Source organism: Chionomys nivalis, chromosome 4 (genome assembly GCF_950005125.1).
Source record: "Chionomys nivalis chromosome 4, mChiNiv1.1, whole genome shotgun sequence".
Lineage (NCBI taxonomy): Eukaryota > Metazoa > Chordata > Mammalia > Rodentia > Cricetidae > Chionomys > Chionomys nivalis.
In genome coordinates this window covers 58588465-58607043 of record NC_080089.1, presented here as the reverse complement: position 1 = coordinate 58607043, position 18579 = coordinate 58588465, and the positions used below count along the sequence as shown (strand labels likewise).

The window sequence follows — 18579 nt, the reverse complement described above, 5'->3', positions numbered from 1 at the left end:
CATCCTTGATCCTCTATATGCAGTCAAACTTGCAGCAATTTCCCCCCCCCTTTGAAGAAAGAATTTATTTTGGCTTATGGTATGAGGGGATATGGGACTTAATGGAGAGGAAGGCATGGCAGGAGGAGCATGACGTGACTGGTTATACCTCTCTGCAGTCAGGAAGCAGATAATGACGAGTGCTGGTATTGGCTGGCTTCTTTTCCCCTATTTTTCAGTCTGCGATTCCAGTCCACGGGACAGTGCCACCCATATTTGGGTTGGTCTTTCCTCTTCAGTTAACCTCTCTCAAAGACATTCCAAAGGAATGCCCAAAGGTTCTGTCCATTAGGTGATTCCAAAAGTAGTCAAACTAATGATTGTCACAAGTCTACCACTTGTTAACTCTACACCAAAACACATTGTTCCATTTCTGGTCCTCAAAGGCTCATTCTAAATGGGTCAGTTATATCATCTCTTCGAAAGCTCAAAGATGACTGCAGAACAAGGGGAGGGATGAATGTAACTCCCAGAGAATGGGGAGATGTGTAATAAAGAGTCATCTGCAGGACGTGACATAGCCACCACACTCATGAAATGCAGTTGTGGCTATCTGTGTAAGACCTGCAAAAGGTGGGACTAGTGACCATTTTCATCATGGATTGGGGAGGGGCCATGAGGCCCAATGCTCTTTTAAAGTAGCAGTCAACTGTTGTCGGGGGAGATGTCATTTTCTTCAATTGTGTAGCTACTGATAAGCTGGGTTTTTTTCCTAGTAATTAACCTCCCATTACCATCAGGCAAGAAATTTTTTTTTATTGTTTTTCAAGACAGTGTTTCTCCATGTAGTTTTGGCTGTCCCAGAACTTACTCTGTAGACCAGGCTGTCCTGGTACTCAGAGATCTGCCTACCTGCTTCCTGAGTGCTGGGATTAAAGGTGTAATACCACTATGTCAGGCTCCACTGTAATTTAGTATTCACTGACAGCTTCATGCATGTAATGGTTCCTCAGGTTCCTTGTAGAGGATCTGACCTTGCTTTACATTGCCTGGCCTCGGCAGCTTTTGGAAATATTAAGTGTAAGTCTTCATGACTTTGTAACTATTGCATTTTGTATATCTATAAAACAAGCTCCAGGGATGATGCTGCCAGGCTCAGATGTATGCTGGGCCTGTTTTACCACAGTTATAGTTGCCTCTATGAAACTTGGTGGCTGAACCTTGGGGGTTAAAAGCTTCCCTAGGCAAGCCCATCAGCAGCATTTTCAATTCAGGTTCATCTTTTTTTTTAAAAAAAAATATTTATTTATTTATTATGTATACAATATTCTGTCTGTGTGTATGCCTGCAGGCCAGAAAAGGGCACCAGACCCCATTACAGATGGTTGTGAGCCACCATGTGGTTGCTGGGAATTGAACTCAGGACCTTTGGAAGAGCAGACAATGCTCTTAACCTCTGAGCCATCTCTCCAGCCCCTCAGGTTCATCTTTTTTTTTTTTTTTTTTGGTTTTTCGAGACAGGGTTTCTCTGTGGTTTTGGAGCCTGTCCTGGAACTAGCTCTTGTAGACCAGGCTGGTCTCGAACTCACAGAGATCCGCCTGCCTCTGCCTCCCAAGTGCTGGGATTAAAGGCGTGCGCCACCACCGCCCGGCTAAATATTTATTTATTTATTATGTATACAGTATTCTGTCTGTCTGTGTCTGCAGGCCAGAAGAGGGCACCAAACCCCATTACAGATGGTTGTGAGCCACCATGTGGTTGCTGGGAATTGAACTCATGACCTTTGGAAGAGCAGGCAATGCTCTTAACCACTGAGCCATCTCTCCAGCCCCAGGTTCATCTTTTGAAGTGAATTTTCACTTTCACCAGTTGGAGTCTTCAGTGGTGGAGTCTTACCCTCAGGGCATCTTTTCCTATTTTTCCCACTGAATAGGGAAATAGGTTTCTCTTTACTATCTCGAATTCACTTGACAATCACAGTTGATTTATCCATGCCTACCTTTTAAACTCACTCTTTTTTCTCCCATCTTCCTGCTGTCACTGTAGCACTGACTGAGAACACTGAACAGTTACTGTGCCACAGCCTGAAAGTTACACTGTTGAAATTTCTAATACCAAACAAGTTAGTCTATTAGCTTACTCAAAACTTTCAGGACACGGACAGAATGTATTCAAGTTCTTTGCTAGACTCAAACAAATGTGCCTCTAGCACATTAAGGGTCTCATTCCTCTTCAAAACTGCATGAGCCTGGCCTCTGTTTGTTTGTTTGTTTCTTTCTTTTCCTTCCTTCCTCCCTCCCTCCCTCCCTCCTTCCCTCCCTCCCTCCCTTCCTTCCTTTTCTTTTGGATCTAGTTCATTCAGTGATTTTTTTTATTAATTTTATTTTTATTGAGCTCTACATTTTTCTCTGCTCCCTTCCCTGCCTCTCCTCTCCTCTCAACCCTCTTCCAAGGTCCCCATGCTCCCAATTTACTCAGGAGATCTTGTCTTTTTCTACTTCTAAGATCTATGTGTGTCTCTCTTAGGGGTCTCATTGTTGTTTAGGTTCTCTGGGATTTCTATTCTATTTCTTTTGTCTTTTGCCCAAACTCTCACCAGAATGGCCCTTTAGTCTCTGCTTATGATATTCTAAGGGTTCTTTAATCCACTGTGCCAAAATCTTTCAAGTTCCTCCAGAAAGTCCAAGACCCACATGGTCAAGCGCATCACGGCAACTTGGTACCAATTTTCTGTAGCATTTTTCTCGTTGCTGTGCAAAAAAATAGCTGACAAAGTCAACCTAATGGAAGAAGTGTTTGTTTTGGCTCACGGTTTGAACAGATACAGTCTTCTCATGGCAGGGAGCACATGACTGCGAGGAGGTGCACACTACGTCTGTACTCAGGAATCCAGAGCTATGTTGGTGTTCTCATCGCTGAACCTGTTGGGTCTACTTCAAAGTACACCCAGACTTAACCACATGTATCTCCAAGGTCATAAACTAGCTCAGGCCATTATTACTCTCCACCTGGATGTCTGAGATAGTCTCATAATTAGCTGATGCCATTGTAGCCTATGCTCTATGAAGCACCCATCTATCTTTTAAAGAACAAGGATCATATTGCTTTATCCTTCTGCTTGAAACACTGCCCTAATGTAAGCTTCTTAGGATGACCTATACTTCTCACTGTCCCCTGCATTATCTGCTTTCTCTGTTTTTCAACCCTTAATAGTGTTTAGCTGCTCAGCATATTTCAGTGATGTTGATATTTTCAAATATCAAAATTCCAAATATGGTCCTGCTTTCAATTTTTACTATAACTTAATTTCATGTGCTTTGAGAGAACTGAAAGGGCAAATTTGGGGTGGGTTTTGTTGTTGTTGGTTTTTGTTTGAGATATGGTTCCTTCACAGAGCCCAGGCTTTGTGGCTTCAAAGTTCAATCCTCAGACTCCAGCGCTGTTAGAATTACAGGTGTGAACCACCACACACATTGCTGAGTTATGGAGAGTAGGTCAAAGTTCAAGCACAAATTTCTAAACGTGACAGTAGTATCGAGGGTCAGCATATTGCTAAGCATGTTTTTTTTGGATTGTGGCCAGCCACTTCAGTACCCAACAGGAGATGTGGAGGGTAGGTACTCTTAAAACACAGGTGATGCAAAGGGTTTTTAAGGTCTTCAGAAATTATCATGGTTACTATCATCAACTTGATGGACCAAGAGTTAGTTAGGAGATGAACCTCTGGGCAAGTCTGTGTGGGACTTTCTAGATGCAATAATTAAGGAGGGAGATCCACCCTAAATGTGAGCTGTAATATTCTGTAGGTTGGGGTCCTAGACTGAATAGTAAGGAGAAAGTGATCTAAACACCACCATTCATCTCTCTGACTGCTGATACACTGTGACAAGCTGCCTCATACTTCAGCTTTCCTTGCCAGGATAGACCTTGTCCTCAAACTGTGAACCAAATTAATTCCCTCCTTCCTTAACTTGCTTTTGCCTGTTATTTTGTCATAAGAGAAACAGTGAGTACAAGAATGTTACTGAATTATTTCCATAGCTGTAACACAACAGGGATGCTGAAGAACAAAGTGTGTTTATGTCTATGGCTTGCCCCAGTTGTGGCAATAGCTTATAATTGCTAAATAGAAACTGACTCAGCTGGGCGGTGGTGGCGCAGGCCTTTAATCCCAGTACTTTCAGAGGCAGAGGTAGGTGGATCTCTGAGTTCGAGGCCAGCCTGGTCTACAGAGTGACTGCGAGGACGGGCTCCAAAGCTACACAGAGAATCCCTGTTTCAAAAAAACCAAAACCAAATCAAAACAAAAGAAACAAAGAATCACTGACTCAAAGAACCAACATAGAACCTAGAGCTGATGTTAAGAACTTTGATTTTAGCTGGGCATGTTGGTACATTTCTTCAACCCTAGCATTTGGGAGGCAGAGGCAGGAAGGCCAGGAGTTAAAGGTCATCCTTGGCTATCTTTTAAAAAAATTTAAAAAGGCTCAGCAGGTACTGAAAGTCACTTTCCACCAAGCCCAATGGCTTTACTCCATCTCCCAGAGCCCACACTGAGAATGAGCTGACTCCCACAAGTTCTCTTCTGACCCCCACATGCCACGCCCCCCACCCAGTAAATATGTTTTTCTAAAATACATTTGATCATTTGAAAAAAAATTGACAAATGAATATGGGCATATATATATATTCACATTTCAAAGCCAGTTTCTAAAGGGAATGTATATTTTGAGTACTTTATTTGCTAAGCTTTTCATAAATTAAAGATTCAGCTTTTAAAAGGTTTCCACCCTGGCCAGTCCTTCCAGTTACCGGAAGAGGGAGGCTTCTTCTGCCTCTGCTTCCTTCAAAACAATTCCCTGGCTCTCCTGTCCTATTTACAAGGTCCAAAGCAAATAAAACAACTTAAGTCAAGTGTTGGAAAGGCATAAAATGCCTTGTCATGGCTTCTAACTAATTTGCTTAATATTTCCCATTTATCGATTGAGTTTTAAGCTTCCGTGTTACCATGTTTTGAGAGAGGTTTTCTTTCCCTCCTCCCCTGTTGAACTAGCCACAGTGACACAGGTCACTTATGCACCACCTTCCAGTAAGCAGTACTACATTTGGTCCTTGGAGGTGTGGCTTGCCTGTATTGTTTCCTGACTCTCCCGTATTTTACATCTCATCTAATATGTAGTATGTATCAGAAAGCCTTTCTGCTCCACTGCTGGGGATTGAAACCGGGGGCCTTTGTGCATGGTGGGCGAGAATGCAATCACAGGGCTACACTCTTGTCTCCTTTCTGTTCTAGAGTCTCATGTGCCTGTGCTATAACATGGACACTAGGACTCAGTGAAAATGAGCGCTAATTTTTGGAAGGCCCTTAGAGATCAACTGAGGAAAGCCATGGCTTTAGCATTGTTTAGGACCCTCAAGAAGTGCTGGTCAAAATGAGTTCAGGAAACGTCTCTTTACGATGACGTCGCGTCAGGGGACCCGTGAACCGCTGCAGATCCACATGAGTGGACAGCAACACTCCAACTACCTGTCACGCAATTTGGAGTTCCGCGTACTAACACCCTCCAGGCAGTAACTCAGGCAACCGGAATTTTAGCTGAGCAGCAGACGGCTTTCCGGAACTAGCCTGGGCGGGCGAGCAGTGCCTGTGAGGCCCCAAAGCGGGGAAGGCCGGCGGTGAAAAACCTCTGCCTGGGCGCTCCCCGGGCCCCTCCCAGCGACCGGAAGGCCTCAGCCTCAAGGACCTGCGGGTTCTCAGTCCAGCCCGGCCGTCCCCGCGCCGCCGCGCTCAAGTCCTTCTCCAGCCCGGCCGTGGGGTCTCCCCTATTACTACGCAGGGGCCAAGGGGCGTGGCGCGGTGACGCACAGGGGACCGACGCGATGACGCAGAGCGACGCGGTGACGCACGCCCCTTTGTTGGCTCAGTAGCGGTAGCAGCGGCCGCGGAGGTGGCGCTGGGGACTGTTTTCCGTCCGAGGCCAGAGCGGAGCGGTGTCTGACTGAGGCGGGCTGCAAGCGGCCCCCGCGCTCCCTCCCGCCCTGCTCCGCGCCCTCCCGGCCGCCGCCGCCGCCCACCTCCAACCGCCGCACCGGGGGAGCAGCCGCGGCCCACGGGGCCGGAACCAGGCCTGCGTCCGGACGGCAGCCGGAGCCGGAGCGAGAGCCGGGGCCTCGGCGTCCCCGCCCTCTCCGCGCCGCGGCCAGCGTCCGTCGGGCCCGCGCGCGTCGCGCCATGGACTCGGACGAAGGCTACAACTACGAGTTCGACGAGGACGAGGAGTGCAGCGAGGAGGACAGCGGCGCCGAGGAAGAGGAGGACGACGACGAGGACGAGCCGGACGATGATAACCTGGACCTGGGCGAGGTGGAGCTGGTGGAGCCCGGGCTGGGCGTCGGCGGGGAGCGGGACGGACTGCTGTGCGGGGAGACGGGCGGCGGTGGCGGCAGCGCTCTGGGGCCTGGAGGAGGTGGCGGCGGCGGCGGTGGTGGCGGCGGCCCGGGGCACGAGCAGGAGGAGGATTACCGCTACGAGGTGCTCACGGCCGAGCAGATCCTGCAGCACATGGTGGAATGTATCCGGGAGGTCAACGAGGTCATCCAGGTGAGGGGCCCCGCCACGCCGTCTGGCCCGGGGGCCGGCAGGAGGATCGGACCCTGGAGGCCCGCGCGGCGCCCCAGGGGCAGGCCTGGGCCTGGCCCGTCCCGGGCCTGTCCGCTCTGCCGGCCGGTTGGGAGGTGCGTTTGGGCGGTGCTTCCCGGAGTCCTAGCATGGCGGAGGCCTGGGGCTGCCTGAGCGGCTCTGTCCGGCAGTTCCTGCAGGACCACGGCCCCGGTGTCCTTCCTCGTGCCGGAGGATGGGCCACTGGGGCGGGCTGGAGGAGGGGGTGAGGGAGTGAGTGTGGAAGAGGTGTCAGAAAGAATCCGGCCCTTTTCACCAGGTTTATCCTAGCCCTTGAGTCGCTTGAGCAGTTTCACACGGGATTAGGGCAGGCCCTTCAGAGCAGCTTTGGTGTGCGATTGCCCCAAGTGGGCACCGGCTAATAAAGAAATGGATCTCCTTGGCAGTCTTAAGTGGCTACTTAGAGGTGGGGGAAGGGAACTATTTCTCGGAAGAGGTGATGATGGGCTTTATTTTCCGATGGTGAGGCTTGTGCCTACTCTTTCCTTCTTCCTTCTTTCCTTCTTTTTTTTTTGTCTTTTCTGTTTGGGACCTAACTGCTACGTGATGGAAGCTGGTGGAGTAGTTATTGCAGATTGCCTATCCACTCTTGCAGCTTCAGCAACAATAAAACTCAGTGTTGTCTAATTGGACAAAAACTCTTTTGTGAATTAGAAAAGCTTTAGGCTTCTGAACTTTTCTTAAAATTTCTATTTCGTGCACAGAAAGTTAGGCTTTCTTTTAGCCAGTAACTACATCTCACATAACATGTTTTGTATTTTTGAGCTTTAGTAAATAAATCTCGATTTGCTTGGGGAAAATGACACGAATGGGGCATGCTTGAAAAACGAAAAGGACACCGATCATGTGTAAAAGTCTGAAATTCCAACTACTTGGGATCGGAGGGCTGTGGTAGGTGAATGGCAAGTTTAGGTCCTGCTTGATCTGCAGGCTGTCCTGGGCAACTTGGTGAAACTTTGTCTCAAAAAAGAGGAGAACCGAGGATACAGCCCAGGTAGAGCACAGGACTAGTGTGTTCGAGACTTTAGATTCAGGCCTTAGTTTTGCAAAAATAAAAGAATGAAAATGAAATCTTGATTTAGTTCAACTTTTAGAAAACAGTAGTTACATGGGAGGAAATTACATAGTAAAAAATTACTCTCGTTTTAAAGCACATTACTTTTTTTAAAACTTGAGTACAGGCAGATTTAACAGTGTCACCGCCACTTGCTGACTTTCCATTATTAATATGTTTATGGTTTCATCCAGTAGGCACCGTTTTGCAGATTAAACCATGTAGGCATTAAAGAATGTGTTTTTAATAATGGAAAAATCTCATCTAGTGCTGTTATTAGTGGTAGTATCACATTTCAATATAGATAATGTAGTCTCGGGAATAAATGGAAGGATTTTTTTAAATAAGCTTTTTTAATTATCTTTTTTTTTTTTTTTTTTTTTTTGCTTTTCGAGACAGGGTTTCTCTGTAGCATTAGAGCCTGTCCTGTGAACTAGCTGTTGTAGACCAGGCTGGCCTTGAACTCACAGAGATCTGCCTGCCTCTGCCTCCTAAGTGCTGGGATTAAAGAGGTGCACCACCACTTCCCACCTAAATGGCAGGATTATACAAGTCAGATAAGTTTCACTGGTCTAGTTTAATTCTTAGACAATTGAGATTTATTTTTTTCTTTTTAAGAAACAAAATTATTTTAATAAGGAATTTGTGGTTAAATCTTGAATTCTTTTTATTTACATGTAATTATATAAAATCTGATGTTTTCAAATTTACTACCTAGGTAACTGGTATTATAGTAATATTTGAAATAACTCAAGGGTGTTATCAGAAATAACTTTTGACTTATAAATGTGTATCTTACTATAGTTAAATCTCATACAATTTTGTCAGTTCTTAGATTTGTCTTAAGTTACCTAGGTCAGAAACATGTCATTCTGGAACAGAAATATAGTTGAAATGTGTGACATCATTCTTAGTTTAGATAAGAGAATAAATGCTTCTGAACTACCAAGGCCTACAAAAAGGAGGGACTCTTACTTGGGGGCGGGTCTTTTTCCATATTTCCTTGCTTCATTATTCCAGCTTTTGTAAGCTAGGATGTTCTTAAATAGAGTTCATGAACATTTATATTTAGAAGTACCGGTCAAGGCAAAGGTTAGGATATATCCCAGACCATCTTTCCTTGAATTATTATGCTTAAAAGTACATCTAAACTAGGTTTAGGGCTAGGTGACACACTCTAATCCCAGCACTCAGGAAGCTGAGATGGGCGGATCTTTGTGATTTCAAGACCAGCCTGGTCTACTGTTCCAGGGCAGGTTACAAAAAACTACAGAGAGCCGGGCGGTGGTGGCACACGCCTTTAATCCCAGCACTCGGGAGGCAGAGGCAGGCGGATCTCTGTGAGTTTGAGGCCAGCCTGGTCTACAAGAGCTAGTTCCAGGACAGGCACCAAAGCTACAGAGAAACCCTGTCTCGAAAAACCAAAAAAAAAACCAAAAAAACAAAAAAAAAACTACAGAGAAACTCTGCCTCGAAAAACCAATCAATCAATCAATCAATGAATAACTAGGCTTAATTATGTTTTAGGTTATTTAGAGTTAAACTCAAATAACTGTAGGACTGATGTGTGTACATCATAAGAAAAACCTCTTGAGTAAAGAGAAACTTAAAAACAAAATAAGCCACCAAAGAGAGAAACCAAATATGAACTGTAGCTACTTTTCTAGATACTGCATAACTATATATAACTATCTGTGTATGTATATGTGTGTGTATGTATAGATGTGTGCGTGTGCGCATGTGTGTGTGTATATATATTAGATATTTTGTGTGATCTGTTTTCAGTGGGGGGGGGAGAAAAAATAGGTTTCAAAGCCAGAGTCTAAAGAACTTTTTGTAATAAGTAACGATTTTTCAAGATTTAGTGATTACACATTATTTTTTTGAAGATTTATTTATTTATTATGTATACAACATTCCTTCCATGTATGCCTGCATGCCAGAAGAGGGTGCCAGATCTCATAAATGATCGTGAGCCACCATGTGGTTGCTGGGAATTGAACTCAGGACCTCTGTAAGAGCAGTCAGTGCTCTTAATCTCTGAGCCATCTCTTCAGCCCTACACATTAATTTTTATAATCAACCTATAGCTGACGTTTTATGGTGTTTGACTTATAAGCATTACATATCTTCAGAGGTTAGTCATAGAATTTTCTTATTTCTTGGTGTAAGTCCATTTGCAGAATTAAAGTCTTTGGGATGGTGTTGATAGTATTTTCCAAGTTACAGTAGTTGCCTAATTGTTATCAAATGGTCATTTAAAACATTGCTTTGGCGAGTGAGGTGTAGTGGTGTACACCTTTGAACACTTCAGGAGGCAGAGTCAGATTGATTTCTGTGTGTTTGAGGCCAGTCTGATCTACATAGTGAGTTCCAGGACATCCAGAATAACATAGTAAAACCCTGTCTCAGAAAACAAAACAGAACAAAAAGGGTGTTGTTATAGATAGCTCTGGTTTCTCTTAAACTTAGAATTCCCTTCAGTCTGGGCCTGGTATATATGCTAGGCAAGTATTCTGTTCCTGATCTATGCCCCAGTCCTTAAAAAAGTTCACACAGACACACACCCACACACCCACACAGCTATTTTGAGACAGGAGTCTCATTGTGCAGCTGAGGCCATCCTGGAACTCTAGGCTTATGCAACTGTGCATTGTACTATCATTCTATTTATGAAATAGTAATCATATATTTATTTTTTTTTCTCCTTTCATGCTTTTTAATTCATTTCATTTTGTCATGTTTTGAGATGGAATTTCTGTATTTTGCTCCTGGATTCAAGAGATGGTCTTGCTGCAGCTTTCTGGGTGCCAGTACTACAGATGTGCCATACACACCAAGTGCTACTATATAGCAGGGTGAACTCTGCTTATTTATTTTTTGTTACTTGTATTTTTTTAATTTGTTTGTGGTTTTCTTTTAGACTTTTTATTTTAAAATCCGTATGTTGTGTGGGTACATGAATGCCTGCAGAGTCCAAAAGAGAGCAACGGATGCCCTGGAGCTGTAGTGACTTGTGGTTGTGAGTTGCCTTGAGTAGATAGGTGATGGGAACTGATTTTTTTTTCCCCTTTAAGATGGGAGTTTCTCTGTGTAACAACTTTGACTGTCCTGGAACTCACTTTGTAGAATGCAACAGAGGTCCGCCTGCTTCTGTCTCCTGAGTGCTGGATTAAAGATGAGTGCCACTGTGCCTGGTGAAAGTGAATTCTTGCAGTGTAAGAGCAACAAGCCCTCTTAATTGCTAAACCATCTCTCCAGCACTTTTTTTTTCTTTTAAAGGCATAGTATCAACAGGTGTTTAACTGTTAAACCCATACACCTTGATACTTTGTAACTACATTAATACTTTTATAAATAACTTATTTTTTAAAGATTTATCTATTTATTTTATGTATATGAGTGCTCTATTGTATGTACAGCTTTATGCCAAAAGAGGGCATCAGATCCCACTAAAGATGGTTGTGAGCCACCATGTGGTTGCTGGGAATTGAACTCAGGTTCGCAGGAAGAGCAGCCAGTGCTCTTAACTACTAAGCCATCTCTCCAGCCTAAATTATTTTTATTAGGTGATGTAATGAGTATAATAAGGCTATGTTTAGACTGTCATTTGATGGTTACTACTTTTTGGATGAGAAAATGATCATACTTGTAATTTAGCATGGCTGGATCTTAGCATGGTGATAATAATAGCAGTCTTTACTGTTTTTTAGTTCAAAGCCTAAAAGTGTTTATCTTTTCTTTTCCTTTCCTTTTTTTTTTTAAAACTTATTTTTTTTCTTTCTTGTTTCTTTTGAGACAGATTGTCTCTAGCCCTGGCTGTTCTGGTACTCTTAACTATGTAGTAGACCAGGCTAGCCTTGAACTCATAGAGATCTGCTTGCCTCTGCTCAGCTAAAAACCTTTCCTTTTGAGCTGTCAGGTAAACTTCGGCAATCATATGATTTAAATTTTTTCCAAAAATTTTGTTCTTTTTCTCAGTTCTAATTCAGGGATAAATGACCATACAGCTTTATTTTGAATAATGCCATTACATGTGTTAGAGTTTATAATAGATGACCAGTTAAATTGCTGGATAGTATGGACTTCAAGAATGCAGCTTACAAGTTGTTACTGAGCTGTTTTGGCAAATGAACCTTTCAGAGCTTTACTTTAAAAATTTTAATGGTAAGTGTGGTTTTCAGGCTAAAATTTAGGGTTTAAATAAAGAGTGCCATATATAGTTCTGGGAGTTTCCCCATGTAATGTTTTTAAATGTACACATTGTTCAGTAGCAATTTTTCTTTACCAGTTTGGTCCCCTTTAAAGGAATGTCAGAAGTGACTTGATACATAATATGCTTTCACAAAAAGTACACAAAATAACGAAATACTAGGTAACATTTCCTTAATATTGAGACATTTATTTAGATAATGCTAAATGTAGCTATAATTTCCGATACTTTTCCTCATGCTTAATTTAAAAATAAATCATTCTTCCAATTTAGATATTACTGCTTCTAATTACTTGACATATTATCTCTTAATCACAATTTTCAATTTTTTTTTAAATATTTATTTATTATGTATACAATATTCTGTCTGTGTGTATGCCTGCAGGCCAGAAGAGGGCACCAGACCCCGTTACAGATGGTTGTGAGCCACCATGTGGTAGCTGGGAATTGAACTCAGAACCTTTGGAAGAGCAGGCAATGCTCTTAACCTTTGAGCCATCTCTCCAGCCCCTTTAATTTTTTTAAAAAAAACTTAGTACGTTAATTCTAAGTAACTTGACATATTAACCATAATGTTCTGATTTTTAAAAAGGCTAGGTATAGAGGCAACTGTTTCTTGATTCTTAGAATTTACAGCTAAAAGTCACCCCGGTGGGTGTTTCTCTTAGAAACTGTGACATTTTGGACAGATTCTTTTTTTCAGCAGCTCTTCTTTGATTGGTTTATCCAACCCATTAACTATTTGGGCATTCAAGAGCTCCAGTTAGCTCAGGTCAGGTTACCTTTTTTTTCTCTTAATAACTAATCCTAACTGAGGGCCTCTAATTTTATTTTGTCTTCTGACTCTAGACATGCAATTAATCTATCATATACTGCTATCAAACACATGAAGTCGTTATTCTCTTGCCAAAAAAAGATTTTGTTGTTGTTAAAAGTATAGTCCAGACTCATTCCAGCATTCATAGTTTCCATCTTAATGTCACCTCAGTGTTTTTTCATCTCAACTGTTCTTGTGCCTTATCTCCCCCTATTCTGACTGCATTGCTTATAATTATAACATACCCTGAAAATTTTCTGGGTTTGTTTTGTTGTTACCTTTTCTTATAACAGCCCTTCTCTTAAACTGCTTGACTATTACCTCATATTTTTCTGGAGCCTCTTTATCTACCTTTCCAATGCTTCCTTGTTTGCTTAGCACTTTATACAGTTGTTTTGATGCATGGTTTTGGGTGTGTGTGTCTGTGTACATGCGTGCCCAATGTTCCCTTGCATGGGTGAGCATGTGTGTGCTGATGTTGCCTGTATGTATAGGGGTGTGTGCTATTAGCTATCTCTGTATCTAAGTCTCTCTTGCTGACTAAAGATGAGGGCTCCCCCCCCCCCCGAGACAGGGTTTCTCTGTGGCTTTGGAGCCTGTCCTGGAACTCGCTCTGTAGACCAGGCTGGTCTCGAACTCACAAAGATCCGCCTGCCTCTGCCTCCCGAGTGCTGGGATTAAAGGCGTGCGCCACCACCGCCCAGCTTGTAATTAAAGGTGTGTACCACCACACCCAACTACATCTTTCTTTAAGAACTTTAACTTTTTTTTCAAGCCTGCATATATGTTTAAACACACTGTAAACCATTTAGAGTTTTTTTTTTAATTTTTTTTTTGAATCTCTTTACTGTATATCTCTTTTTCTAACTACATGAGTCTAAGGAGAGGATTAAAGCCATGGCTTTGAAGGCTGAATCCAGCCCATTCCTTAGCTTTTCAGCCTCGTGGCAGAGGTACTTGCTGGAGCCATTTTTATTACCACAACACTGTGGCGATTCAAGCAAGTTGCACCATTCTGCTCACAGACCACACTTAGTCGGACTGCCTGCCTGAAAGAGAGTTTTCCCTGGCAGGACGTCTCAGAAAGCCGGCATTTTAAAATGGCGCAGCTTTTTTCCTGCTATGGCTGAAAACCGAAAAGCATGCGTTCAGCTTTTCATCAACACCGTTTAAGTGTTTTGTGGCAGGACCTCTTAAAAGAGCTGCAGGGTTTTGCAGCTAAAGCTGAGTCAGGAAGCCTCTCTTAGATGAGAGTGCCTGCTTGCCTGTAGCAAGCAGAGCAGACCTGAGAAATTGCTGCTACCAAGAAAACATGCTTTATTCTTTCCCAAGCTTTCTCAGGTTTTCTGTGTATTCAGTTATCCACGTCTGGGAGCCATTTGTAGTGAGGAATGGCGGGCTGGGCCTGCTTTTCATCCCACCCTGCTCCCGCATGGCTAACTTTGCCCCAGAAATAATACACAAATAGTATTCATTTAAGCACTGCCTGGCCCATTATATCTAGCCTCTTCTTGGCTAACTCTTACAGGCTTCCCATCCTCTGGAACAGTATCTAAAATTAAGCATGAATTAAGATGAATTTAATACCACATTAGGACAAAATAGTTAAATAGAAGTGTTTCAAACTGAGTGACTAGAGTCTCAGAAGAACATAAGTAAAGGATGATTGTAGCTTGTTGTTGCTTTTTACTCTTTATTCTTTGAAACTTTGAGGGCCTGCCACCCACCTTCGAAATGAATATATGAAGATTTACTCTTTTTTATAATTGCCCAGCCTTGGTTTGGCTGATTTCTAGCCAGCTTTCCTAACCTAAATTATCCTGTCTACCTTTTGCCTTTAGACTTTTACCTTTCTCTATTTCTGTATATTTTTTCTTTCCTTCTTATTCTGTGTCTGGTTATGTGGCTGGATGGCTGGCCCCTGTCATCCTCCTTCCCTGCTTTTCTTACTCCTTCCTCCTATTCTCTTTGCCTGGTAGCCCCGCCTATTTCTCTCCTGCCTATCTATTGGGCCTTCAGCTTTTTATTAACCAATCAGGTGTTTTAGACAGGCAAAGTAACACAGCTTCACAGAGTTAAACAAATGCAACATAAAAGAATGCACAACATTAAACAAATGTTCCACAGCATAAATAAATGTAACACATCTTCAACTAATATTCCACAACTGATGGTAGAGTTTTTAATACTAATAAAGAGACATGATTTCTACAGTCAAAAAAACTGATGTTATCTCATGAATAAACACAAAGGAACTACTGACTAGGCTTGTTATTTATTTTTTTTTAAAGTTTTGAGAACTAGGGAGATTTTTTTGGGATAGGGTCTTTTTATGTACTGTTGCCTGCCCTGAAACTATGTGTAGATCATACTAGCCTCAAACTCAAAAAGATCTACCTGCCTCTGCATTCTAAGTGCTGAAATTAAAGGAGTATGCCACAATGCTCAGTTAAAAGGGGGGAAAAAACCCACATAGTTTTAAAATCAGAGAAAAAAGAACTTCATACCATTCTCATAGTGGAACCCAGAAAACAGCACAGTCATTGTTTGAAAATCTTTTGTTTGGGGGCTGGAGAGATGGCTCAGTGGTTAAGAGCATTGCCTGCTCTTCCAAAGATCCTGAGTTCAATTCCTGGCAACCACATGGTGGCTCACAACCATCTGTAGTGAGGTCTGGTGCCCTTTTCTGGCCTACAGACATACACACAGACAGAGTATTATAAATAAATATTAAAAAAAATCCTTTGTGTGTATGTGGTCCAAGGGCCTTGTAGTCACTAAGCAAGTACTTCATCCTGAGGTACTTCTCAGCCATGGTTTTATTTTGTTTGTTTATTATTTTTTGAGAGGGAGGTCTTGCCCTTTGTGTAGTTCAGATAAGCTTTACCTTGCTATCTATCCTAAGCTTTCCTTGAATTAGTGATCCTTATGCCTCAGCACCCCAACATTGTTGGAATTATAGGTCAGTAATCATACCCTGCTAACAGCAAAACTTTAATTCAAGTGCTTTTTTTGAAAAGAACTTCAAAACAAAAAAAGAAAAAAAAAAGCCCAGCATTTTAGGGAACTGGAGAGATAGCCAAGTGATTAAGATCACTGACTGCTTTTCCAGAGGAAGGTATTCTAGCTTCCAATTCTAAAATTTCTATTTTTGTTTGTTTTGTAATGTTGAGACAGGCTTTCACTATGTATATAGCTGTGGTTGATTTGGAACTTGCTGTGGTTTTCCTGCTTCTGCCTTCCAAATGCTCGGGTTATAAATGTGTCCCATGCCTGGCCTTCTCTTTGATTCATTGGTATAAGTGACAGTGTTCTACTGATCCCTTCTCAGGTATTGCTCCATTTTTTTTCTTTTTCTTTTCTTTTTTTTTGGTGTGTGTGTCTAAGTGTAGGCTTGTGAGTGCCATGGCAATTATGTGGAGATCAGAGAACAATTTGGAAATAATTTTTCTCCTTTCAGCGTATTAAAGTGGGGTCTCTCTTGGATACTCCAGACCAGCTGGCCAGTGAGCTATTCTAGGCAATTCTTTTATCTCTGATCACAGGAGTATTGGAATTATAATATATCCATAGCACCACATCCTGCTTTTTAAATGGGAGTCCCAGAGATCAGATGCAGTTCATCAGACCCAGTGAACCATCTCACAGGTTACTTTTAGAAGTATTTCTAGGTACTAAGGATTGAACCTAGGACTTCATGCATGCTAAGCAAAGTACACTGCCACTTAAAAAATAGAAACACAACCATTTTGTTTTGAGTCAGGGTCTCACATAGCCCCCACAGGACTGTAAATTATATGGCTGTGGATGACCTTGCTGATCATCTCCTTCACCTCCCCAGTACTGGGATTATAGGATTATAGGCATTTGCCTCCACACTTTGTCCTTTTTTTTTAAACTTTTAATTTTTTTTTTGTCTGCCCCCCTTAACTTTTAAATTCTGGGACAGGATTTTTTTTTTTTTAAATATTTATTTATTTATTATGTATACAATATTCTGTCTGCGTGTATGTCTGCAGGCCAGAAGAGGGCACCAGACCTCATTACAGATGGTTGTGAGCCACCATGTGGTTGCCGGGAATTGAACTCAGGACCTTTGGAAGAGCAGGCAATGCTCTTAACCACTGAGCCATCTCTCCAGCCCTGTTTTTTTTAATATTTATTTATTATTATGTATACAGTGCAGGCTAGGTTGTGAGCCACCATATGGTTGCTGGGAATTGAACTCAGACCTTTGGAGAGCAGGCAAAGCTCTTAACCACTGAGCCATCTATCCAGCCCCATGGGACAGGGTTTTGATAAGTTATTTAGGCTGACTTTGAGTTTGTGACCCTCCTGCCTCTGGCTCTTGAGAGCTGATATTATAGGCCCAGCCTTCCGAGCTGCTTGAGTTCTAGTACCTGAATCAGCTGAGTCACTTCATACTGCCTTTTTCTTTTCATTTATTTATTTATTCATTCATTCATTTATTTATTTATTTATTTATTTGAGACAGGGTTTATTTATGGCTGCCCTAGAACTTACTCTGTTGGCCAGGCTGGCTTCAAATCTAGGAGTTCCACCTGCCTCTGCTTCCCAAATGCTGAGATAAAGGTGTTTGCCACCGTTACCTGGCATGTGTATTATTTTCTTACTGTTGCTCTGATAAATCACAAAAGTTTAGTGACTTAAAATACAAATTCATTATTAAGTAGTACTGAACATCAGAAGTTTGAATTGGCTCTCAGGCTAAAGATCTGGGTTGGGTGTCAGCAGCCTTTGTTTCTCTGGAAGATTTTTTTTTTGTCCTTTCTCACTGCTAGATAATACCCCATCCTTTGATCTCAGACCTTCCTCCATTCTCCAGCATCAGAGCATCTTCAGATTTCTGATTCTGCCTTTTTTCCCCATTTTAAAGGACGAACATGAATCTTATAGGCTTATCTTACTTCAAGATCAGCTTGTATTAGCCTTACTTCTATTTGCAATGTTAATTTCCCCTTGCATTATTATATAGTCTCAGAGTCTAGGTATTTGAATGTGAACACCTTGGGGTAGTAAGGTCACATTTACCAAGCTGTGTCTCAGCAGTATCCTCCTGTGATAGATGGTCAAGTTGCTTTCTCCCAGAAGTACTAAGAAAGGTCCCTTAGGAGAAAAAGGTCACTTCAGGTGTAAGGGTCACCAGCCTTAGTTCTTGTTACCTAAGCTGTTTCCTATGCCCATTGCAGAGTTTACTTCTGGATTGTTCTTTGGCTTTTCTTAAGCCACTGTTTGTCTTTAATTTGGCTTTTGTGGATTTTGTTGTCTCTGAAATTACCATATAATCCTCATTCCTTATGTTCTGCCAAATCTATAATCATCCTTTAAATCCATATGCTTCTCCTGATATATGTGCTTGGTAGTAGTTATGCAAAGATGAGCAAAATATATTCCTTTTCTTTTCAGGGCCCAGAGTGTAGGAAAGCAGAGTGGTCTATATACAACTTGATAATAAAGGCAATAACTCAGAATTTACTATGCCCACTTTGATTCATTTGTGTCCTAGTTTTGGTGATGGTTTTGCTTGGTTTCCAAAGTTAAGAGTCTTAGTATGCCACTCTATGCCAGGGACCTATCCTTCTAGTTTGCGATTTTTTAGTAAGTTAGTTGCAAGGCCCTCATACATTGCTCTGTTTCTGAACTATAGCCCTAGTCCCTTAAATGCTGTTTTCACAAGATGACGGTTCTGGTGTGGGTTCTGGTATTTCCTTTCTTGAATAGTGGCCCATTGCAGTCTTCCTTTATAAAAGGACAAGTTAGATTTTAGATATAGTTAGCAGTTATTACAAGACTCTTTTTAGAAATATTGGAAATC

General features: G+C 42.2%; 1 protein-coding gene across 1 annotated transcript in view; it reads left to right on the top strand.

Moving 5' to 3' along the window:
• Positions 1-5878: 5878 nt before the first annotated feature.
• The window catches only part of Arih1 (ariadne RBR E3 ubiquitin protein ligase 1), a 105690-nt gene continuing 92989 nt past the window's right edge, over positions 5879-18579 (top strand). Inside the window, exon 1 of the mRNA XM_057767303.1 lies at positions 5879-6581. Within this exon, the coding sequence (XP_057623286.1) occupies positions 6213-6581 (369 nt within the window). The 5' untranslated portion in view covers positions 5879-6212. The remainder of the gene's footprint in view (positions 6582-18579) is intronic.